This window comes from Cyprinodon tularosa, unplaced genomic scaffold (genome assembly GCF_016077235.1).
Source record: "Cyprinodon tularosa strain WSP-4 unplaced genomic scaffold, ASM1607723v1 ctg83, whole genome shotgun sequence".
NCBI lineage: Eukaryota > Metazoa > Chordata > Actinopteri > Cyprinodontiformes > Cyprinodontidae > Cyprinodon > Cyprinodon tularosa.
The window spans coordinates 1,416,061-1,441,065 of record NW_024039596.1 but is presented as its reverse complement, the minus strand read 5'-3'; the positions used below and the strand labels follow the sequence as shown (position 1 = coordinate 1,441,065).

The 25,005-nt window shown below is 39.5% G+C and overlaps 1 protein-coding gene across 2 annotated transcripts in view; it reads right to left on the bottom strand.

Moving 5' to 3' along the window:
- Positions 1–6,620: 6,620 nt before the first annotated feature.
- paqr6 (progestin and adipoQ receptor family member VI) overlaps positions 6,621–25,005 on the bottom strand; it is a 40,104-nt gene continuing 21,719 nt past the window's right edge. For both annotated transcript variants that reach the window (XM_038272439.1, XM_038272442.1), the window contains exons 3-8: positions 19,868–19,995; positions 19,575–19,780; positions 16,985–17,111; positions 14,196–14,292; positions 13,844–13,988; positions 6,621–8,324 (exon numbers count right to left, since the gene is read on the bottom strand). In XM_038272439.1, the coding sequence (XP_038128367.1) occupies positions 8,071–8,324; positions 13,844–13,988; positions 14,196–14,292; positions 16,985–17,111; positions 19,575–19,780; positions 19,868–19,995 (957 nt within the window). In that variant the 3' untranslated portion in view covers positions 6,621–8,070. The remainder of the gene's footprint in view (positions 8,325–13,843; positions 13,989–14,195; positions 14,293–16,984; positions 17,112–19,574; positions 19,781–19,867; positions 19,996–25,005) is intronic.

Below are 25,005 nucleotides of genomic sequence, written 5' to 3'. Positions count from 1 at the left end.
TAGCCATTTGTGATTTCATCACTGCAATGGCTCTGAGCATGCGGGCGGAGCCCGCCATTGGTGATTTCATCACTGCAATGGCTCTGAGCATGCGGGCGGAGCCCGCCATTGGTGATTTCATCACTGCAATGGCTCTTAGAAGGCGGGCGAAGCCCGCCAATGGTGATTTCATCACTGCAATGGCTCTTAGAAGGCGGGCGAAGCCCGCCAATGGTGATTTTTTTCATCGCTGCAAGGGCTCCTAGCAGGCGGGCGGAGCCCGCCAACTGCGCTTTACCCACTGCGGTTCAATATGGACAACCCATATTACCCTTGTGCATCATATGCTGTGCACGTCTATTTCCCAGATTTCAGCACAAGTGGCACACAGCTCTCTTTGCCCATGACCTAGCCCTCTTTCCTTCCCTCAGCAGCCCTAAAAGGCATAAGCAGTTGGTCTGGGGAGCCCCAATGTCACTTGCCAGGGCCGTATTGGCCCAGTTACCCAGACGGGCAGTAGGTGGCCCCCCTCAAAATTTCTTTAGAAATTTTCTAGTTACCTTTACTTTTTAGCTTTTTATTAGCTTTTTACCTTTTTTTCAACTTAATTTCCAGTAGGTAATATATCATTCAAGGGCTCATCTAATTGGTCAAACGCTAAAATAAGATGTACAGCCATGTAGCACTGTCTTGGATGACTGGATATAGATCTTGTGCTTTTAGACCACACTGAGGGACGCGGGGGGGGGCTCCATTTGTTAGGGGTGTGCACGTGATCAAAAACACTAACTTGCCCTATAAAGGGTTAAAGACTTGGCACGGGCTGACCAAGATAAAAGCCCCTGCTTACAAATCAGCACATTCAAAATTATTGAACTGAGGTAAAAATGCCAAAAACGATCTAAACTTGACCCCAAAATACACATCTAGGTTATGTGTGGGCAGTTCTGGTCTCTAAGGGCTGGTTTCAAATAGATTTTTAATCTCTTCCTGCTTAAAAACACCTGATCTGAATAAATAGCTCATTCACACTGCAGGAAAAAGAGACTAAATGGATGACTGACAAGTTTAATACATTCTTAAAGGACGACTCACCCCCAAATCGACATTTTTTTAACCCTATAATGCCAAATGTATCGTATTTGATACATACGGTTTCCGAAATGTTTTGCGTCTGACACCTTATGCATAATTTAATGGTAAAAAATTTGCTCAAAATCCTATTGTACACAATCAGATATACCTGATAACAGCCAGTAGAAGACTACACAAAAAATAATCTTGAGTTATCGCATAGTAATGAATTATTAATATCAAAAATGTATTTTTTGTTTTTTTCTTTTTACATATTTTGTTAAAAGGCCAAATAAGGAATTCAAACCAAAAAAAAAAGTAATTTTCTGTTTTGTTTTATTCTTGGATCAGGCTCTAAAGGGTTAAAATAAACTGTATAAATAGATGCTCAGTAGTGCCGTCTGTATTTTTCGGGCATTATCTACCATTTGACTGCACATCCAGTAATAATTCTGCTTTGGTGTTTAATACTGACTGTTTGGCACTATCTGGTTTTAAAGAGGTTACTGCACCTGTCTTATTTTCAACTGCTATGTTGTGCAGCTGGAAGGATTATTGCCAGTACATTAGCATCTTAAAAGTCAAAATAATATGCAAAATAATAATTTGCAGAGCAGTAGCAATGAGAGGAGAGAGGACATGGAAAGTAAAGCCATCTCTCTGGTTCAATCATTATGGGTAATGTTAGACCTTTAGAAAAGAAATTAGAACTCAAAGTTCCAACAAGGACCCAGCCAGAATATTGGCAGTGCGGCATTATGAGTTTTACTAAAACATGGCTGCAAAGAGAAATCCAGGACTCCAGTGTCTCTCTGACATTTTTTCCGACCATTCAAACTGAGCCTGTTTCTGCTTGAGGTTTTCCTCTCCACTGTCGCTACAAGCATGCTTAGTGTGAGGTATTGCATTCGAGTCAATTAGTCGATGCGATCAACTGGTTTTCCTTAGATAGAAAACTTTAAATCAATTTGAATGGATGATCTGGTGAACTGTAAAGTGCATTGAGATGACGTGTGTTGTGAATTGGCGCTATAGAAATAAACTGAACTGAATTGAAAAATGAAGGGAGGTGGGGTGGCAGTGCTTATGGAAAACAGATGGTGTCATCCAGCCCATGTTACTGTGAATATCCATCTCTGCAGCTCAGATGTTGGTTGGGGTTTTTAATTTTTTGGGGGGTAAATGCTAATATTCCACCTTCTGGTGGTGCCAGCACAGTGTGTGATGTCATCAATAATAATAATATTACTTATGATAATAATATAAGATTTTTATCAGGCCTCACTCTCTGCTACACTGTCAATGTTCCAACAGTTTGTCTGATTGATTGATGTCATTGATCTCACAGTGGAGAAATTTACTTGTTACATCAGCTCAGATAGTCAAAAAGTTTGTTTTGTTTTTTTTTTCAGAGTCAGAAATACTTTAATGATCCCAGAGGGAAATAACTTTTTTTACACGCTCCAGTTACAGTTTTTTATATATATATCTCTCTCTCTCTATGTGTGAGAGAGAGAGATATATATATATATATATCTCTCACACATCCAACTACACAGATAATAGAGATAAAAAAAAAAAAGATAAAATATATATTTACAATATATACAGTCAACCACAAATGATGGCTGAAGTCTTTTTTTTTTTTTTTTTTTATAGCAGGATTATTATACCACAACGGAGAATAAGGCAAGGCTAGAGATTTTTTTATTTTTATTTCGAGAATAAAGTCGTAACATTACAAGAATAAAGTTATAATATTCAGAGAATAAAGTCCTAAAATTTACGAGAAACAAGTTGTATTTTATAATAACTCCTACAAGAACCACTTTCTTCAATATAATGAGGAACTTTGAGCATAATTTGAAGTAATATTTTGGCTTTGGTTTGACAAATAAGGAAATCTTTTATCACCAGCATCAAACTGGGCAGGATGTCAAAGTGGACTGATTTTAGGAGCTCAAAGCTTTCCTACTGAAACTGATTGTGGTATGATGACTTCATTCTCCTAATAGAAGGGGAAAAAACCCTCTAGCCTGGCCCTAATACTCCATCGTAATTATACAGATGCTGTGTCAGAGAAAACAAAAAACTTTGAACTTTAAAGAACAACCTCCTCATGGGTAATTGGATCACAATCTGCTCATAATAAGAGACGCCCTGCATTAAAAAGAACTATTGGATGAAGGTCCCAGGAAGATGAAGAAACTCTGCAAAGTTGTTTTGAGGCTATAAACTGGGATTCAGTCACATGGAGAGGACATCAGTGGCTGAATATATAAACTTCTGGGTAGATAAAAACGTCCTCACCAGATCAATGGGAAGTGTTGGCAATTAAAGGCACCTTAAGAACCACAATAAAACAGGCTGCTACAGGAAATCTCTTCTGTGTCCAACTATCAGCATCTATTACTCCTTGGGAGGGAAAAAACGTTAGATTTGGAATCCATAAGGTTTTTTTTTTTTTTATTATTATTTGAATTGAATTAAGCAGGGAAACGGTCCAAACACATCAGGAATTATTTAGTTTCCCAAATTCCCAACCTCAAACCTGCAGAAGATGTTTGGTTGACAAAATTTAAAATTGAATCAAGTTAGCTGGGATTTTTGTATAATTTGGTTCCAGTTAGAAGAGAGGAAAATCACACTAAATGAATTCAGCTCTTTTATTAAAATCCTCGTGTTCTTAAATCTTTCCGCTCTGCATTATTCAGAGTAGCTTTGCCTCGTCTGTTCCTGTTTGGCTGTGACGCCATCCTGGAGAGAAACATCAGCTGTGCTGCTTCCATCAACACCTTTGTTTATAGATGTTGGAGATCGGCCTGTTTTCCAGTGTGGTCCTGTTTCTCTGACCGTGACTGAGTGGATGTGCTCTCTTCGTCCTCTGGCTTGGAGCTCGTCTACCTGGCTGTGTGTTTCCTGTATGATCTGGTTGAACTATAAAGTGCCGTGAGATGACATGTGCTGTGAATTTGGCGCTATAGAAATAAACTGAATTGAAAATTGAATTGAATTGAAATAAGAGTTCAATAAATAAACGGAGAGCGTAAACGTAGGTAAATTTCTGACTCTGTCGAACCTTAAAAATAAAGTAAAAAAAAAAATTTCTCTGCATCGGTCAATCCATCATTAAGATTCCCTTCAGAGCGAATAATGATCGGCGCTGCTGTCTGTACTTTAAGTCGGGCATCTTAACAAGCTATTCAAGAACCTTCTCTTATTTGGACCAACTAATCAGCAACCTCTTTGGGATGCTCAGAAGATGGTTATTGAAAAGGAATAATCAGGTTTCACTGTCACCCCTCCAGCAAACAAACACCCCCTCCACCCCCCCACTGTTCCTGCACTCACCTCCCTCCCCGCCCTCTATCCCTCTGTATGCAGAGTGTCTCCGGGGAGGGGTAATGGATTGTGAGTAATGCTATCATCCCTTTCTCCCCTCTTTCCCTGGTGGACCGGGTGAGGAGGAAGGAGGGGGGCAAAGGGTGAAAAAAAAAAAAAAAAAAAAAACCCACTTGGAGGACCTCGTGTCTGGCGTATTGTTTCTTCTAGTGTCTTACAAGCAGATTCAAGCCAGATAGGATTAGAACAGTATGTAGTATTTGTCCCTGGTCTCCTTAAGGCTCCCTTTGTGGTTTCAGAATGAACCTTTTTTAATAAGCACTCGAGGCTCCACCCTGGTTGGATGTTGAATATGGAGGATAATAAGAGCTGGAAATGAGGCCATTTTTAAAATGGAAGTCCTATTAGAGCTTTGCAGCAGGAAACTTTCCTTTTCAGTCCTTCACCTCATCTCATAATGTACGCACACAGGATATTGATTTCTCATAATAATTTTTTCTTTTAGGATAATGGCAGAGCCAATTCATTGTGGCCCGTGTCTACGGCTAATAATAAACCACTCTGTGCTTTGCAGGCCACCTTGTGAGGTTCTGGAAGCAGGAAAGAAAGGGACCTAATGAATCAAAACAAAAACAGACAAAAACGACACAAGTTGTTAGAGAGAAAAATCTAAAAGCTGTTAAAAACAAAACGTAGCTTCGCTGCGTTTTATAACCAGACTGATTAGAGTAAACTTGTCTCATAGGGTTTTTGTTCATTTTTAGGAAATAAACCCAGATTAAAATAAAATAAATAAAAGAATGATCCACATAATTGAAATGTCTGAAATAAAATGTAAATATAAATGTGAAATTAAATTAAATGAAATAAAGGTGGCTTAAAGCCAAATATTTTGAATTAAACGCTGAATTTCCAACAGAAAATCTTTGCCCCCCCCTCCCAAATTTTTCTAAATAAAAAAATGAGCAATGAAGAGTTGGACAAATTCTGTTTAGCCTGAACAATGCATCTTGTTCTGCACTGCCCCCTGGTGGCCATATGAACAAACTACCCAGATTTACACTAAAAAGGATACAGATGCATGTAAAATAAAAAAGTATTTTTTTTTGGCAGAATATTGAATGCCTTTTTTGTGTTGTTAATTACCTTCTTCTCTTTGCCCGAGTCGTCCTCTCTCCACCATTGCTCCCGGCAAGCACCTGCTGCCAGTGCAGATTGAGCTCTGCACTGGTGGTAACGTGATTTTTCAGCAGTCTGACGGCACATTTAGAGAAACTCTGAAACCGTTGCTAAAAAAATGCATTAAATTTTGCTTTATTGGACAATAATGCCAGTGACAAACACTACTTTTATAAAAGCTTTAATTTAATCTTAATTTCTATTAGAAGAAAGCAGCATATTACAAATGATACATAATACAATAAAAAAGTATTTATACCGTTAAAGAACTTTGCGATAAAAAAAAACAAGCTATGCAACACATTTCTCTTTAAAAAGGCACCAATAGTTTTTTCCCTCCACTAACCTATAACATCACCATCCTCATCTATCTGCAAAATCACACGTTTAAGTTACATGTAATCAAAAAACAAACAAAAAAAACCTGGAAGAAACTGTATATAAAAACAAAATGCCAAAAAGTAATCTGCATGGCTCTGTCCACAGAGACCAAACAGATGAGCTGCATAAACATTACAGTGATCCAGTCATGTTCAGGTCAGCCAGGTTCGAGTTTCTGGCCAAAAATCATGCAGCTAGAATGAAATGTAAAATCTGAGAATTGTGTTTAAAGGGGGAAAGAATAGAGCAAACCAACAGGACCAAACGTGGGAATGTTGAAACCTGACGACCAACGCTGAGCAGCAGGAGAGGAGAAAAAATAAAGAACCCCTGATGAGAGCAAAGGGTGCTCATACCCCCGCCCACCGCGACCCTGGAAATACCTAAAAAGTGGATTCTTACTTTGTGTTTTCTACTGTTCACTTTCTGTCCGTTTCCACCTCAGCGTCCGACGCGGACCTGAACCCCTCCACCTCGCTCCCTTCTAATCACGTACAGTTCTCCCGCCGATTCAGTCGTTCCGACTCAGTGTTTGTGTTTAGAGGAAGAGTTTGTTACACTGCTAAAGAAAACCTCTTTTAGAAAGATTTTAAGTCTGTTAGTCCGTTAAAATGAGGAGTACTGAAAACCTTCATCTGCAGAATGTTAACTTCTACATCTAGTCGAAATTCATCGGCTTCTAATAAACAATCCTTTCCTCTTAGTGCTGGTTTATATGAGTTTACGAAATTATTTTTGCTCATTTAGATCTAAAATTTCTCCTGAAACAAGAGGAAAACAGACGAGTTTTCAGAAATCAGCTGGTTTTATTTTGAACCATTTATAGGATTTATGCACTTTTTGCTTTTCTGTTAGCTTCCAAAGTGTGTCTGTTATTATTTTAATGCTAATTGAGACAAAAAACATTAAATAACAGTATTTCTTTTTCACACTGAAGGTTTATGGATTCTGACTCTACATACTTTATTTTATCATTTTAAAAAACATACATTTTATCAGTTTTTAAATGCATTTTCAACTTTTTTTTTATTTTTGCATGGTTTATTCTTTCAAATTTATCCCATCAATCCTCCTTAAGATTCCCTGGTTTACCACATAGATCAGGACTAAAAAATGATCATGAAATAAAAATACAGAAAATCTAAGTTAACGAAAAAATCTGTTCAGCTGAAAACTGGAAAGGGTTTATTAAATTCTTCATCTGTTTTATTTTCCACTTGTTTTAGGCTAATTAAGATCATAAAATGAGCGGAGAGAACTTTCTACTTTTCAGATAAATACAAGTAAATAAAAAATAACCTTTTCATCGTATTTTGCATCTAAAACAACCATTAAAAGCTTAAAAGGAAAGATTTTTAGTTGTTAATGTAAACAGTCCTCTGGCTTGAGATATAAGAAGCATAACTGAGTTTTTCTTTAGTTTTCACAAATGCCTTAATAAATGTTAATAATCATAATAAACTTTGCTTTAGGTGTGTTTTCATCCCGCCAACGTCTTGTAAGGCAAATGTGTTTGAGTTCACCGTATTTAAAACATCTGCTGATATGAACGACGAAGGATGAGAGGCCACTTCGGCGCTGCCGCGGTAACCCGGCGGGTTGAGGGCAGACTGCGTGGTTCATAATGAGGCAGGCAATCAGGATCAAAGAAAGGAAGAAAAACCAAATGGCTTGAAAATCAATTCCCGTCAGCCGGGATGGGAATCGATAGGCGGACATTTAAGGGCTGCCGATCCAAGCGGCGTTATTTAACGGAGCCGTTATGCTCGCAGAGAGCCAAACGGCCTTCGCTCTAGTTAGGAATATTTAGGATGAGTTTTTTTTTGTTTTTTTAGAAATTTGCTAAATTCAAGATGAGTTTTTTTTCTGGTTGGAGGTTTAAAACATTCAAATAAGATGTTGTTGTTAAACAGCAAGCGTCCTGCAACCCGGAACCTTCCTTGACGTCAGCGTCAGAGCAAGGCTGTATAAAGTAAGGTGGGTCTTCAGCTGCTGGGTAAAAACATGAGCCCTTAAAATAACCCGAGTGAGAAAACTGTTAAACCAGCTGATGGAAAGTCACACCTTTCCTTTGGAAAGCAACTGAGTCCTTAGTTTTACTTTTGTTTTGTTTCCTTACTGCTCCTTGCAGGCTTGCTGCTGGGTGGAGCCGTTTCTGGTCCTCCACAGCAGCGGGGCGCTGAAAATGCCGATGACGGCCAGGTTGAGGGTGAGGCTGACGGCGAGCGCCCCGATGGTCCCAAGGAAGGACGGCATGGCCCCGTGGAGCTGGAGCCACGCCCTGCGCGACGTCATGTCCGCTATGACGCCCTCCATCTGGAAGTGGCTTCCCACCACGGCGCTGATGTGAAACAGCTGGTGGCTGTGGCCTGAAGGAAGGAGCACAGGAGACGGTCAGTGATGGACAGAGACGCAAGGCTTCACCTTAAGGATGAGAGGTTACACATCTCTGAGCTTCCTGTCATGAAGCTACAAAGTCAAACTAATCATAAATAAAACACATTATTTTACATTTTGTTAAGAACCGTCTGATTCTCAATGAAAGCATCTGAATTCCTAAAAAAAAAAAATTCTAAACAATCCCCTGGACTTTGTTTCCAAGTTTGAAGATGTTTCACTTCCCATCAAGGAAGTTTTTTTAATTAAAAATGTCAGAAATAGCGTCGAGTTTGAGGCTTTATAGAGTGGACCAAAAACAAAGCCTTGGTTTAGCTTGGAAAACATGCAAATTAAACCAGACGAACGGGTCCACCCCTTAGGAATGGGGGTCGTTTGGGTTCTTTCTTAGCCTGTAATGCCCAAAACTGGTATTGTCCGTGAAAGGGAGGTTATTAGAGGGAATTGTTGGCCTGGCTGAACATGTGAAGTCTTCTGTTCCCCTGTAAGGGGGTGGGGGTTGCGATGATAGCGGGAAGGAATCAACTCAAGCTGAAATCGGAGTCCACCCCCTCTGTTTAAGGCTGGTTATTTCTTAACATAGATGGCTTCCTTCATGCCTGGAAAGGTGTGAAATTCTGCGGCACATTGGTCACATCTTTGTCCCATGCACTGAGAATAAATGTAAATAAGTCAATTTTTCTTGAATTTATGTATTTTCCATTGATCTGAGTCTAGTGAGACAATTTGCCAATAAAATCAGGTGATTTACATTTAAAACAAGAAAAAAAAAACATTTTATCATCATCATGTACTTTATCATCAAACACTCCTGTTCACAGATCCTCTAATTCACCTGCTTAGATTTAGGACAAACATACATATTTTGCTTATTTAGAACAGTTTTTGCAGAGTAGTGTTTTTTTTTGTTTTGTTTTTTGTTAGGAAAGCTAATGAAGACATCTAAAAACAAAACTATTTTCTTTCTTAATCCATAGAGATCCTTTAATCTAAAACTGGGAAAATGCAGCCAGACACGCTTCCAGTAGACTTTGGAATTCAGCCAATTATTTATTATCATCTCATATTTTTTGTCTTAGTTCTGTTTAGAGGTCACGCTTTGCAGAATAAAAACTGGAAAAGCTTTTTTTCCCCCCAAATTCAGTCATCTACTTCCAATATACCATCTAACAGTAATCTATTTAATCTCATCATTGCTTTTGATCTGGACCTCATTTGGTCCTTGCAAGTATTTCCTTCATTCACAGACAAAACAAAATAATAACTGGCAGAAAACGTTTTTCTTGAAGAGGTATAGTCGATTCATTTAACATTTTTCTAACATTTTTCTAAACCTTGATATCAACACTGCGATGGAAATCAGGGAAGTAAACAATGGAGAGAAATATGTGAGGAAGCCAGGACGAAGTTAGTGAGCTTTAATGTTTTCGCTCCATTATCTGTCTGAATCCCTCTCACCAAAGCTGCTCCATTTAATAAAATTTAAACAGAGGTGTTTCTGCTGGTTAGATCAGACTGCTGAGGGACGTCCTTAAATCGCATTCAGTAGCATTACGTAAATTAGCCAATCGATCCAGGAGTGGTGTTCCCAAAGCATGTTTATCAGACCCAAGGTTAATTTACCGTGGGTCGCTTGGTAAGTCGTTTGACCCAGGTGGACACGCGTCAGGGAGTTGTTCCCACTGCCACTAAAACCCCACTGTTCCTGAGATTAAAGGGTTTTTTGGCCAGTGGGAAAGGGGTAAATTTGGCAGTAGCCGTCTGGCTTTCTGATAGTGCGGTGTACTGCCAGCAGATGGCGCTACATCCGTTTATGTCTGCTCATTGCACCGGGTGCTGGGGTTCCATTTAGGCTTAAAAAGGGCGACATATACCCCATTTACACTACCCTTTAAAAACCGTGCCGAGACCGGTCCGAGCTCAGTAACTGAGATAACTTATGGTGTGTAAATGGAAAGCAAACTGAACTGAACCGAGCTAGACACAACCGAACCGAGCTAAGTGCAGACCAGTTCCAGAGGTGGGCTCGGCTCGGTTTTTCCCTGGCTCGGTTCTCTGATAACAAGAGCGCATGAGCAGAACGCGTCATCTCCGTCTGGCTGCACATCGCCATTCACACTCCATTCCAGTAGTTGGCGGAATTGCCCCTTCGGGAAGTTGCTTGCAAACCAACACAAAACAGAAGAACAACTATAAACAACTATAAACATCTACGAAAGGTTGCCGTCTTCGAATGACCCTCCGCAAACATCGAAGTACGGCAATAATAATCAAGCATAACTTTCTGAATGTGACGGGCGCCACCTTTTAGATTTGCTTGATTCCCTCCTTCTTCGTCTTCTTCTTGTGTTTAATGGCGGTTGGCAAACAACTTTTGGTGCATTACTGCCACCAACTGCTTGATTTCCTCCATCAATACTGGCAGTAATACCGCAGATTGTCACTAGGAGGCGAGGAGTCGAGGAACCGAGATAGCGTGACGTGTAAACCGTCGTCAGAACCGAGCTCAGACTGTTCTCGGCATGGATCGTTTTTTCAAGGGTAGTGGAAATGGGGTATTAAACTATCTCAGGGGTACTCAAATCCTGTCCTAAAGAATTACCATCCTGTAACTTTTAGAAGCATCTCTTCTCTAACACACCTGAATGAAAAGGGTCAACCCCTCAATTAGCCCAGCAGAGGCGCGGCAACAAGCAACTCGTTTTATTCAGGAGTGATAAAAATGAGGTGCATCAAAAAGTTGCAGAATATTAGCTCTTAAGGACTGGACTTGAGCCCCTGCTCTATCAGGACGGATGTTCTGTGTATAAAACCTTTTTTAATTATGATTAGATTTTGATATGTTTTTGGTACTAAACAACTTTAAATAAGTATCTGAGAAACTCAGTATTTGTAAGAACTGATTTAAGCAACATATCTGTCCTAAAGGGTTATAGCATGAATAACTGTCAGATAAGGACAACAGAATGGGATCAAAAAAGGGATTTTATGGAGAATATTCTGTGATCTGCAGTAAAACAAAGTCAAGCCTATTAGGTAACACACTAAATCTTTTGATTTCTGTTCAACGTTTGTAGCTTCAAATAAAGAAAGACTGTTTATCATTTGGCTTCTGTTGTAAACCAGTTCTGCTTCCTCTTCTTTATAATTCCTAACAATAAAAGTTGGAAGAAGCAAACAAACAAAGTAGAGCAAAGGAACAATTGGAGGAGTCGCATGAAAAGCCGCTCTGATGTGGAGCCAATATTGTTCAGGCTGAGATTAAAGACGACGTTATTTAACAGTTTGGCACAGATTTCTTTCTCTAATGGGAAAATTGCTTAAACTGATTAAACCACTTCAGTACTTTTTATTGGGAATTTATACAACAGACCAACAAACACGAAGAAGTACAAATCTGTTAGAAACGGATGCATCACTTTAAACCTTATTTTAGGTTTAGTGTTTTTCTTCTGCAGAAAGCTGAATGAATTTCTTCAACTACCTCCAGTTATTGCATTTCCTCCATGTTCCCATAAACTGAACATTTCCCTCGTTTCCTGCCGAGTTAAGCATCTCCACAGCATCATGCTGCCACTACCATGTTTCACATTAGCGAATAGTGTTTGTTTTATAATGAACAGAGAGATTAGCAACGCAACAGAATGTAGACCAGGGCTGGAAAATACGGACAAAACTCATTATGAATCATTTCCTTATTCTGGTTGATGCGATATAACTAATCCAATACATTTGAGATCTATTTTGGAAATGTTGGATTCGAGAATATCTACCGTTATTACAAGAACGACAAAAATGGATAAAGAAAAAAAAGGTGGTAGTTATGGACTCAACACCTTGAGGATCTTGGATATAAGGAAAGGTTATTCAAACTTTTCCAGATAAAAAGGGTCTGATGCAAACAAAAATAAACATTATTGAAAGACCTGTGACAAATATTTGTCCATTATATGAAGCTACAAACTGTTAAACTGGCAAAATAACGAATGCATAAACTTGATTTGCCTCTTATGTATATTTAAACATATCTTTATTTGTTGCTCATTTGTCCTCTCCTGTGTTTTTGCCGCCAGCACTTCAAAAAAGACAATGCAATAGCGTTTTCTTATTTTAAATGTAAATTGTTAGGCAAAACCACTTTTACCTCCTCCTTATTTTAAGCAAAAATGACTTATCTAGATTTCGATTTTTTTCCAGTGTAGGTGTTGTTAATGAGAGGAGGAAACCGTTTTTACTGTGTTTGGTTTAGATTAATGTCGAATTTATGTTTATGTAAAGGAAAGGAGTAAAACTATTGACTCTATTCTGTTAATAAATGACTTTATTATAAGTCAAAGTAAAGATCGGCATGATAATCTTAATTGAGCGCACGTAAAAACCGATGCCTTTCAGGAATAGCAACCAGTAGCCTAAAATATAGGATTTTAGCCGCTACTATGAGAATATTGATATAAACAAACCTGGACAAACTCCAGTCCATGAAACCCCTTCAATGTAATATCTTGAAATTATTTCAAAAACAAAACTACTTCCTGAAGCTCAACAGATTTTTGATGTTCCGCTGTTCATGGCTTCTTAGCTCTTTCACTTTTTCTGTCATTGCCTCCTTTATTTATTTGTGACTGTCTTTCATATATTCAAGAGGAGAAACCCTAGCCTCGTGAGACCATCCTGATCTCACTCGCTAATCAGTCTGGAGACTCTCCGTTAAAGAAAATTTGGAGCCGTTCACCAAACGAACGTCCAATCAGCGTTGGCTTTGAGGCGGGTTGAGGTGTGACGCAACGAGACAGTTCAGTCTAAAGAACATGGCGGCTTCAGCCGATGAAACTAGCGTTAGCGCGGCTATCGAGCAAGTTTTATCGGAATTACAGAGTATTTCTTCACTGAAAGAAGAGCAAAACACTGCTCTGGAGGCTTTTCTCAGAGGAAAAGATGTTTTTGCTCTTCTCCCGACTGGTTTCGGCAAGAGTTTGATCTATCAATTGGCTCCTCTTCGTCGTCGCTCTGTTAGTACGTCGTATGCTTCATTGATCTGATTGGTTTATTTGGCCCGTCTATCACCAACATAGGCCAATCAGCTAACCAGTATTTTAACCCCTTCCCAAAATTACTTCTATGGAAGGTTTCCAGATGGATATGCGGAGCAAATCCATCTGGCGGAGTCAGGTTAGCCTGCATTGCCTGACTCTCAGACTAAATATCCCTAAATAATTTAACAAAAATCTTTTGATAAGCCCTTATTAACACTGTATGCAGCGCTTTACAGTTTGTTTTTTTACCACATCCTCTTATAATTTCTCCTCCTCTCTCTCAGTAATAATCTTCTGTTGTGTTTGTTTGTTTTTTTTAATTCTTTTTTGCATTATTAATATTTTTTTTGTGGACAGATTCTCCCAGAGGAGCTGCAGCTCCTCCAGAGTTACCATGCTCCTTCTGGCTGCTTCTCTATCAGAAAGCTCAGACGGCGAAAGGAGGGTGGGGTTCATACCGATGTAGTCGAAGCGCCCCGGGGCCAACCTCTCTGGGAGGTGGGCGGTAAACAGGAAGCAGGTGAGGAAGGCGAAGAGGAGGTGGTAACAGTGACTGGACAGGGCGTCACTGGGGCTGCTGCCGTCCCAGAAGCAGGTCAGTACCTTAAAAAAAAAAAAAAAAAAAAAAAAACAATAAGAACTTCATGGTTACAGAATGTTAGATTGCATAACAGACTTGTTATCTAACAGATTATCAAACCCATTAATGCTATTAATTGTATGGAATCAGATCCTGGGTCAAATCTGATGCTAATAACGTCTGGGAGCTTACATAACTAAAAAGATGTTTCCAGAATGAAGAGGACTCACCCTGTAAAACAGAGGGGCCGTGTCGAAAATAAAGGGCACAACAAACGCTCCTGTTCGTAAGGCTTTACTTCTCTTTGGGAACTGCAGCTCCACGAATCTGTGCAAAAGAGAAAGGAAAACCTTTGAACCTCCTCCATGCAGATTTCCGTCGGATAAAACCAGCCTGTGTTCCTGAACGAGTCAAGCTGCTTTTCCAGGGTTGATAATCGAGTTCCAGGGCCGCTTAAGCTAAAAGAATTTGGTCTCTATGGGGGAGTTTAAAGGCCGCATGACGGCCGTAATGCTGATCCAGATGCTTTCAGTTAGAGGGAAGAATGCAAAGCCCAGTGAAACACACTGGAAACAGGAGTCACACTTTTTAGATTTGAACTCGCTTCCAGCTGAGGCGGTTTTTTAATTAAATTCAAACAAAATCGTAACTTAAAAACATTTAAATTAAACAGTATTAAAAATACTCCCCGTAATTTGATCCACATGGAGACAGGCTGCTTCTATGAAAAGGATTTGAAATTTGCAGAGGAATGTGTAGAATGCTCAGCAGAAGGCTTAGCGGGTGGAGCGACGGCGGTACCAAGCATCACCACACGGCCAAAGACCAGCATCAGTCCTGAATACAGCATGTGTGCAAACAAGCAGTAAATAGTATGCTGATGAAGATTCTCAGTCATCCAGGTCATAGTCATAGTCAAGTCTTTGTCTATATAAGATTCAAACTCACTGCAGATCCAGACATTTGAATTGAGAAAGCTTCCTGGAGAGGTGGCGAAACGTCTTCAAATCTTGGAAACCAGTCCAGTGGATATTTTTTGAATTTTTACGGAAAGTAAATAGTATATTCTAAACAGGTCAGTGGCTGATAACTGGAAAAAAATTTGATAAAATAATTTCAAAAGTCAGAAAGTAGTTTCTGGGGCGTGCTTCGGTGGCGCAGGGGTTAGCGGACAAAACCCATCTACAGAGGCCTTAGTCCTCGATATGGCCGACCCGGGTAAAAATCCGACCTGTGGTCGTTTGCCGCATGTCTCTCCCCCTGTCTCATACTAGGGGTGCAAATCACACTCATCACCCATTTTGTTAAAAACAAAGCGGTGCGTGTATGACGTCATCTGCGCGCGCCGGCTACCATTCATTCATCCTGTCGGCTGAACTGCTAGTTTTCCTCACATGCCTGGAAGATGTCTAGTGCTGCTACCACAGATGATCTCGCTCTCCAAATGGAATTGAACGATTCAAATTAGCTAGAATGAATAGAAGGGGTAGAGCGTAGCCGGCTGTGGCCCTGGCTGCCTGTCACGACTCCGGTCCGGCCCGCAGATGACGTCAGACACGCGCCGCTTTGTTTTAAAATAATATAAATATAAAAAAATCAAACCGTGGATGTCTGGGGGACAGTGCTTCGCCTACATGTTATGAATGCTGGCGTACCATAAATGATAAATCATGAATAGTTTAGTTTGTGCCTTCAAGTCGTTGCCCATAGGAAGACGTTACTTGGATATAACCTAACGGAATATCTTCAGAACGGCTCCAAATGACACAAAACTAATATGGGTGAGTAGAACATGATGGAATAACGGAAAATCAAGGGCCTAATGTAAAAAAAATAAAAAAATAAAAAAAAAAAATAAAAAAAAAAAGGCGTTCCCCTTTAAGGAGGCGGGGTTTCCTGAAAAGTAGCCAATCACAGGCTGGGGTTGTTTCCACCCTAAGAAGGAAAGAAGTTTTAACATGCACACACACTGCAAAAACGATCTAGAAATAAGTCAAACCAAGTGTATTTACCCTTAATTCGAGTAGGTAAATAAAATGATTTGCCAATGCAATGAGGATTTTTACTCTTAAAACAAGGTAATTAGATTAAACACACTTGAAACAAGACAAATAAATAGTTTTCTTATTTTAAATGTAAATTGTCTTGTTCCATTGGCAAAGGGTCTCACTTACCTCCTCAGTTAAAGAAAAAACGACTTATGAATGAATACATTTAGATTTTTTCCAGTGCAGAAACAGGTTCACGTGCAATTAGGAGATAATCTACAAGCAGAGACATATTGGTGTTCTCATGGTATTAAATCTGCTCATGTAAAACGCTCCAAATGCACATGGAAAGTAGTTCATGGGTTTGAATAAAGCTGTTGGTATGATTACTTATATACACATGTGACCTCTTTAGATTTACAGCCACATTTATGAAGTCAGGATTATATAAAGGACACAGCAACATCAGCACTATAGTGAGTTTTTACAATGGTGTCGAGAACCTATATATCCTAAATACCATAATTTACATAGGATACAATGCCGGTTAATATTGCTTATTTTAAGAAGATTATTGTCAGATCTTATACACTGGAAAAAATCCCTATCTAGATAAGTAATTTTTTCTTAAAATAGGTGGATTTGTTCTTGGATTGAGGAGGTAAAAGTGACATTTTGCCAATGGAACAAGACAATTTACGTTTAAAATAAGAAAACACACTTGCATTGTCTCATTTCAAGTGCATTTTATCTAATTATCTTATTCTAAGAGTAAAAATATTAAATCCATTGGCAAACCACCTCATTTATCTACTCAAATTAAGGGTAAATACACTCAATTTAAGACATTTTTTACTTATTTTTAGATCATTTTTCCAGTGTAGGCCCAGATTTTTTTCTTTCATGCATCTCAAACCTCAAGGTTTTACATTTGAAATCTGATAAACGATATATTTTAGATCCTTCTGAAGAATAAAGAGCAAAAGTCTTCTATTGTGGGTTTTTAGCTGCCGTCTCTAGGCTCCCCTTACCTGGAATAGCAGGAAATGCTGGTACAGAACAGCGAGTTCCCGATGGCGATGAGAACAAAGTGTTGATGGATCCAACTGTTCACCCAGCAGTCTGGCATCACGTAATACCCATAGCTGATGGCACAACCTGGAAACAAGCAGGAATGATCAACAGCCTCTCACGTGTTTTTCCTTCAGAGGATCCATTGCTATTTAACTTTCGACTGAAAATGTGGCCAAACCTCAGGAATCAGAACAAACTCTGTGGGTTAAAATACATTTTGACTGTATTCACACCATCATCTGTGGGTTTCATGTTGAAATATAAGGTAGGATTTCTGTGCTCTTCCGGATTTAACCACTAGAGGCCCCCAAAGGACCAACTTTTAACCTGCTCCTTTTTATCTGCAGATAAAAGAGATCAAGTTGGCCCTTAGATAAACTGGATTATTCCAGTTCAGTGCAGCATTTGGTTACTTTGGTTTTGCTATTTAGATTTTTCAGAATCTTCTACATTTGACTCAATAGTGTAGTTATTCCTCTTCAGATTATTCTTAATCCTGGACCAAGTATGTTGAAATGGTTCAATGTTTACACAGGTAGAATACATATAATCTGCATCATCAACAGGATCAGCGTCTGCATGCACACCAGGAGCAGAAAAACGTTATCATATGAACTTCTGACATGTAAATAAGACGAGCCGAGGTCGTCGAGGAGACGGCTCTGGAACAAAGATGAAATTAACATCATTTGAATTTAACTGTTGGGAATTTGCAAGTCAAAAAAAGAGAAAACATTCATCTGTTGAAGCTCGTCAGAAATGGTCCACATGCTTCGTCTCTAATAAGGTGAATAATTGGGTTGAACAGGCTGACGGTTTGGCATTTGACCTTTCAGAAATGTTTCTATGAAGACTGCTCTTCTTTGCTGTTCAGGCCACCTGTGTGAGGAAATGCTTCGCATGAGAAATGTTTTTCATATTCTGTTCATCAGGTTCTATGTTTTTTTATCTGACTTTAAAAAAAAGCAAAGGAAAACCTTTAGTTCCAACAGTACAGACTAGAAGGAAGTGAAATTCAGTCCCTAGGATTTTATACAAGGTCTAAAGAGGCTTCTGAGGATTTGTAAATATTTAATTCACAGTGAAAATCTGATTATAAATATGAGTGCACCTAATGTTTCTTGTGTTACTGAAGTCACTAGGGCTGGGCGATATGGTTTAAAAAAATCTAATCTCTAATATTTTTCATAACAAATTTGATTAATTAATTTTTTTCCCTTAAAGTCGTAGGGAAGCGGCTGTTCCAACCGTTGCATTTCCAAATTCCTGAGTGGTGCACAACTTTACACAAGTCAATCAAGTGAATGTGATTGGTTGATTATCAAGGGGGCGGGATTGTTGTGGCGGAAGGTTCTAAAGCTTTTTGGTTGTGGCCGGTTTCTCTGAAGCATCATGCTAACCAGTTAGCATCTTAGTGCTAGTAGTTTCCCAATGGGAAATTCCATTGGGACCAAGTAGCACTAAATTGGTGACTAAGAAACGACACTGTCAAGGAACGCTATGGACAGTGGAAACATGCAAGAGGAGGAGAGTTTAGTGTCGGAGGTCGTGGATGAGTCTCCTCCATCATCCATTTTTTATTTAGAGGAGGAAAGCGGGGACGAAGATGTTGTGGAAGAGGACGCCAGGGCGGCAGAAGCTTGGTTTGGTGTAGAAGGCTTCCAGCCGTACATGTTTGAGCCCTTGCCTTGCAACGCTGCCAGTTCTGTTAGCTCTACGCCTGCCGAAGACACAGACGTCCATCCCCGTGAACACTGGGAAGCAAACTCAATGGGAAAGGAAATTATTCTGATTTCAACCTTTGCGTATATTAGCTGCGACATATGAATCAAGATGCTATGACCGAAAAAATTTGATTGACAGATGACCGTTGATATATGATTGGCCGAATTTAGGTGTTCAGGCTGACGTATAACTAACTGGCCTGATTTTAAAACAGGGTTGTTGTTTTTTTTTGTAGAAATTTTGGGACAATATGGTCTGATAAAGAGTATATTTATATACATGTTTAAGCCAGAATGATTTAATATTTAAATATGATTTCCCTACGACTTTAAATTACACGATAGAAATGACAGAGACACACATTATTATGGAGTCTGTTAAATTCTACTGGGTGCTTTGATCTAACTGGGAGACTCCAGCTGATGTAAAACTCAGGATGAATGCAGGGAGAATCCCCTCCTGTCCACTTTGAAGCACAGAGGATGATCGTCTCTCGTCGGAAGGCCTTGGGAAAAACGTTACACCTTATTACATCATTACATCAGGACAGTTTTTAAAATCAAATATGGTATCTACGAAGTGTATGAGAAGAAAAGAAAGGCCTCAGAAGAGGCAGATATATCCCAGAATGCTTTGCGTGGAGATCTCTCTTAGCAAAGCATTATGGTATTTGCTGTCACAGCGGACCGCTGTGGTAAATTGACCGAGTTCACTATAGTATATTTTGTCTCTCCAGATAAAAGTGATTTAAATATTTGATGAAATCCACAGCAGAATTCGGTTGTTTCTAATTGATTGTCCTCCAATCAGCAGGCACCTTACCGAGACTGTAGAGGCTGAGAGCTCCGTAGTCAAAGAAGTAGCAGATGTGTCGGGACTCTGCGGACATGGAGCTGAAGGTGTGGGCACAGCTGGAGGTGAAGGGGTAAATACAGATGAGCAGCATGTAGACCAGCAGGGGCCAGGTGTAGCTGTCGCTCGGGAAGTTCATGGTGGAGCACAGAGCCAAGAAACGCCACACAAAGTACCTGCAGCCATGGGATACAGAAACCACATTACTGAGAGACATAGATATATATAAAACCCATCTCTGCTTAGAGACGGTTTTCACCGACCATGTGGGCAGGAAGTGGGTCCAAATGTTGATGGTTTCGTTGTTCATCTGGAAGCTGCTGAGGATGCAGTCCATAGCGGAGCTCCGAGGATGACGATATCCTGAGACGATGCTGTCCTCCCTGAACACCTGCGACACAGACAGACAGGTAGATCACTTCAGCTCAGATGTTAATCCATTAAGTCAACTTAATCATTATTGTATATATATCTAAACAGAACAAGTTTTCCATCTACAGTCATTTATGATTTCATAAGACATTTTGGGGGATTGCTGTGAGGAGTTTAGCTGCTTTCCTTCCCAGATCAGTCCAGTCCAAAGGCAGCATGTTAGTGGTACGAGCAAATTGAAAGCAGAAACATAAAACACATTGATCTAATTGGTGCAAATTTATTCAAAAACAGATTTTAAAAAAAGCCAGGCTGATTTCCAGAAGCACAGGAGAAGATAACAGGATTTTCACCAGTATGTTTCGGCGTAGGAGGAAGTTGCAAGTTACTATTATGCTGAAAATCAGGCCGATATGCTCTTTTCAGCACAGATGTTGGTTGTACGTCGTTATTACGATGGAATTACGATGACATTCTGACTTTTAATAACGTAACAGCTGCAGAAACTGGGTTTTTAAAAACATTTACTTACTTATTTGCACATATACATGAGGGAAAGGCTGTGAAAACGTGAACCCTGCACCATTAAAACCGGCAGGTGAACATATTTCTGCCTCATCAGCAGAAAACAAGCTGCTGTTGGCTCCTAAGAAAAAAAGAATCCCTGAATAAGTCTACATCGCTCACGCCCATTTAGATCAGTTAGTTGTAGTATTTCTACACACAGGTTGCCATAAAGAGTCCTCCTGACCAGTAACCTCAACTACAGTAACAACATAAAGTCATAAAGCTGACAGGGTTTATGACAGTTTGTCACTCTCTGCATCCATTCTCTCCTAATATGAGACTCCAGCAGAGGCAGCGGAAAAACAGCTCTCAAGTAGAGAGAAAATGACCAGCTTGCAGCTCTGAGGACATTACCCAGATATTATGGTATCAAAAAGTAGAGCCAAATACTCGATGTTCTTTAAACTGCGTCCCTGGCACATTGTATGCTTAGAGAAATCGGTTATGTTTGGTCTGACTGGATCAAACTGTACTCAGAACATGGGAACTTAAACACAGCACTGTGACCCTGACAGATAAGTGGAAGAATATGAATGAATGGATATATTACCAATATAGGTCTGAAAAAAATCATTATTACCATTGAAATAATTGTCAACTAATTTAGTAATAGATTAAACATTAACTTGATTGTAGATACTCTAAAACATGGCCACTAGGGCTGTGCAAAATAATTGTAATGACGATGTATTGCAATTAAAATTTTTGTGATCTGCTGCATCGATTGTTGACGGCAGGCACTGATTCTTACTGAAAAAAAGGAATAAATACACGGCTGGCACACATCAGCCAAAAAGTGTAATACAACTTCCAGTCCAGTAGATGTCGCTGCGGATGTTTTGACGCCCGCAGGATGCTGCGACGAGTCATTCATAAACAAAACATGGAGGAGACTGAGAAAATTCGCCCAACTCCATCACATTTCAAGTCAAATGTTTGGATTTATTTTGGCTTTTAAAACAATGAAGGTACAAATGATTTTGATATGACGCACGTAATTGGCAAAACGGGAAATGTCATATATTTGAGTGTTTTCATTTCATTGGTTTAAAGGAATACTGAGGCCGTGTAAACGCCGCTGATTATCCTTATTTTGTTATTTTAAGTTTTATAAATCCTAAGCACTTTTTGTCAATGTGTCCATGTCCAGTAATAGTAATATTTGTTTCCATGGCAACACCTCCAAAAGTCGTTTCAATAAGGCTGTATTTTTTTCTAACAGTGTTTAGTGAAAATGCAATGCATCTCTATATTTCAAGTATCGTGATGCATCGTGTTAGAATTGCATCGTGGCATGTGAATCGTGATTTGAATCGAATCGTGTCTTCTTTGGCAATACCCACCCCTAATGGCCACCCACTTATATCAGTAATCATATCAAAATTGTAAAAAGAATATTATACGTAAACATTTTGCATTTAAGATAAAAAATCTTTTTCATCTGTTAACATGCTCTATCCAGACCCCCTCAAGTGGAAAAGTTTTAGTTTAATTCTGTAAAAAAAATCTTATTTAAGGAAACTTTTGCTATTGGATTTTTAATCAACGACTCAAAAAAATAATTGACAGATTAATCGATTTGCAAAAGGATTGTTAGTTTCAGTCCTATATCAACGTCAGAGTTAAACTCAAATGTCATAAAATATTAAAGTGATTCATCCCAGGGTGCAGACCAGGAAGCAAAGACATATATACAACCCTTTGAAAACCGATCTGATCCGGAACTGTGCCGAGCTCAGTTCCTTACGACCGTTTAAACACCACGCTAACACAGTTCCTCCCCTCCTAGTGACGATTTATGGTACTACTGCTCTCTAGAGGTAAACAATCAAATCAGCATGCCGGCGCCCGTAACATTCAGGAAGTTTGGTTATAATTGCGATATTTCGTTGTTTGCGGAGAGTCAGGCAATGCAGGCTAACCTGACTCCGCCAGATGGATTTGCTCCACATATCCATCTGGAAACCTTCCGTTGAAGTAATTTTGGGAAGGGGCGAAAATACTGGTCAGCTGATTGGCCTATGTTGGTGATAGACGGGCCAAATAAACCAATCAGATCAGCGAAGCATATGACGTACTAACAGAGCGACGACGAAAACACAACCACAAGCCAGGCACAAGCCAATTGATAGATCAAACTCTCGCCGAAACTAGTCGGGAGAAGAGCAAAAACATCTTTTCCTCTAGGAAAAGCCGCCAGAGCAGTGTTTTGCTCTTCTTTCAGTGAAGAAATACTCTGTAATTCCGATAAAACTTGCTCGATAGCCACGCTAACGCTAGTTTCATCGGCTGAAGCCGCCATGTTCTTTAGACTGAACTGTCGCGCTTCTCGTTACGTCAACCCACCTCAAAGCCATTGATTGGACGTTCGTTTGGTGAACTGCTCCAAATTTTCTTTAACGGAAAGTAGCCATCCTGATCTGCGAGTGAAACCTTGAAAGCTCGCAAGATCAGGATGGTCTCACGAGGCTAAACGCAGGCAGCCTTTGGTGAATTTACTTTACAGAGTCGCTTTTGGGAAGTTGATAAGACAAATGATAGTCTAACCAGGGCTTACAGACGCAGGAAACAACTATAGACGTTGAGGCTCATCACACTGCTAAGCGGAATCATCACTGGAAATCATGTGGCATGATAGGGGAGCTAGTATTTTTATAATTGTCTGAAATTTCCAAAATACGGAGGCTGACTGTAAGGAGATGACGCGGCCTGCTCATGTGCTCTTTGTTATCTGAGAACCGAGCCGGAACTGAATCGCGACGAGCCTTACTGATGAGCTAGTACCATGTTAGTGCGGTTCGGTTGTGTCTGGCACGGTCCTGTTCAGTTTTGTGTGTCATTTACACTAAACAGTTATCTCGGTTACCGTGCTCGGACCGATTACGGCACGGTTTCGAAAGAGTAGTGTAAACGGGTCTATAGTTTAACATACCTATCTGCTGCTGATATGATGTTACCCACCTATCACTCCAATCAGAGTGTCTTGCCAATGACCAAAATCAAATAATAACATAATGATGCTAAAAGGCTAAATCATGCTAACCCAAATAAAACAAATGTCATTTATTTAAAATAAGATCTACCTCCTCAAGACTTTGCTAGTTCATAATTTCCCCTTTACTAATCAAATTGAGTTTTGTTGTCTTACAGAAACCTGGCTGCAACAAAAGGATTATGTTTTCATATATGAAACAACTCACTTCACCTTTTTAAATGTTTAAATACCCAGAAATTATGGGCGATGTAGGAGTTGCAAAAAGCTTTAAGTCCAATTTACCGATTAGCCCAAAGCCAGTTAATAGTTACAATTTGCATGAACTTTTAATCCTTTGTTTCCCCCAATTCTTTGTAACTTGTTCCATCGTCCACCAGGCCTTTACTAATTTTTAGACCAGTTTTCAGAGTTCCTATCTGATTTATTGTTGAATACTGACAGGGTCATTATAATGGGTGATTTTAACATCAATGCTGACATTGAAGGTGATAGCTGAAACGCAGTCTTTAATGCCATCTCAATTGGCTTTGTACAAAATGTTCATGGACCCACACATTGTCATCTTCATTCTTTAGACCTTGTGCAGACATATGGTATTGAATGTGAAGAAATAACACCATTTCCATACAACCCTGTTCCATTTTACCACTTTTCAGCAACCTTCAATTTTAATTTACGTTATCTTCCATAAGTTGCATTTCCTTGGATAGAAAAGTTTTAACCAATCTGACTATGAATTTGATTTGTCTCTGTAAAGTGCCTTGTTATCACTTTTCATGAACTGGCACTATAAAAATAAAGACTTATTTCCCTCCTTTATTATAATTACCCTTATATTTGAACACTCACGCCTTTGACGTTACAGTGAATGTAAATCTTAGCTGCAAAGCACGTGCTGGTATCCACTTCGATTCTTAGAAGCAGCAGCAACACTTATAATAATCTAGTGATTCAGATAAAATGTAATTTAATTTGGAGGCTACCAGCTTATCTCAAGGCCAGTTTTATTAACGTACTTCATCAGAGCTCATGATGCTCAACTTAATCAGAGATTAGAAGAAGCGAATGGAAACAAGTCCTTGAAACGTAGAAGGACGTCCAGTTTGTTGAAGATTTTGCGTGACTGGGAAATCTAATGTAAAAACTGCTTCCAAAATGGACTGAAGAGATAGCAGCATGTTGGATGGCGGCCAACACAGATGCTAGAGCCGCAGGCCCCCGGCTCCTGTCAACAGCTACCACATTCCTGTCCAGCTGAAGCCAGACCCTGATATGTCAGCCGTCTGATGCGATACCCTTAAAAGCCATTCAACAAACTATAAAAAGGTCAAAACCATTTTTCCGTCATCAAATCACATTTCTATTACTTTCGTCATACAATAATGTTCAAAATTATATTGTTAGGAAGAATTCATTATAGAAAGATATGTGTATCAGAGATGGATGTATTAAGATAGATCCACTACT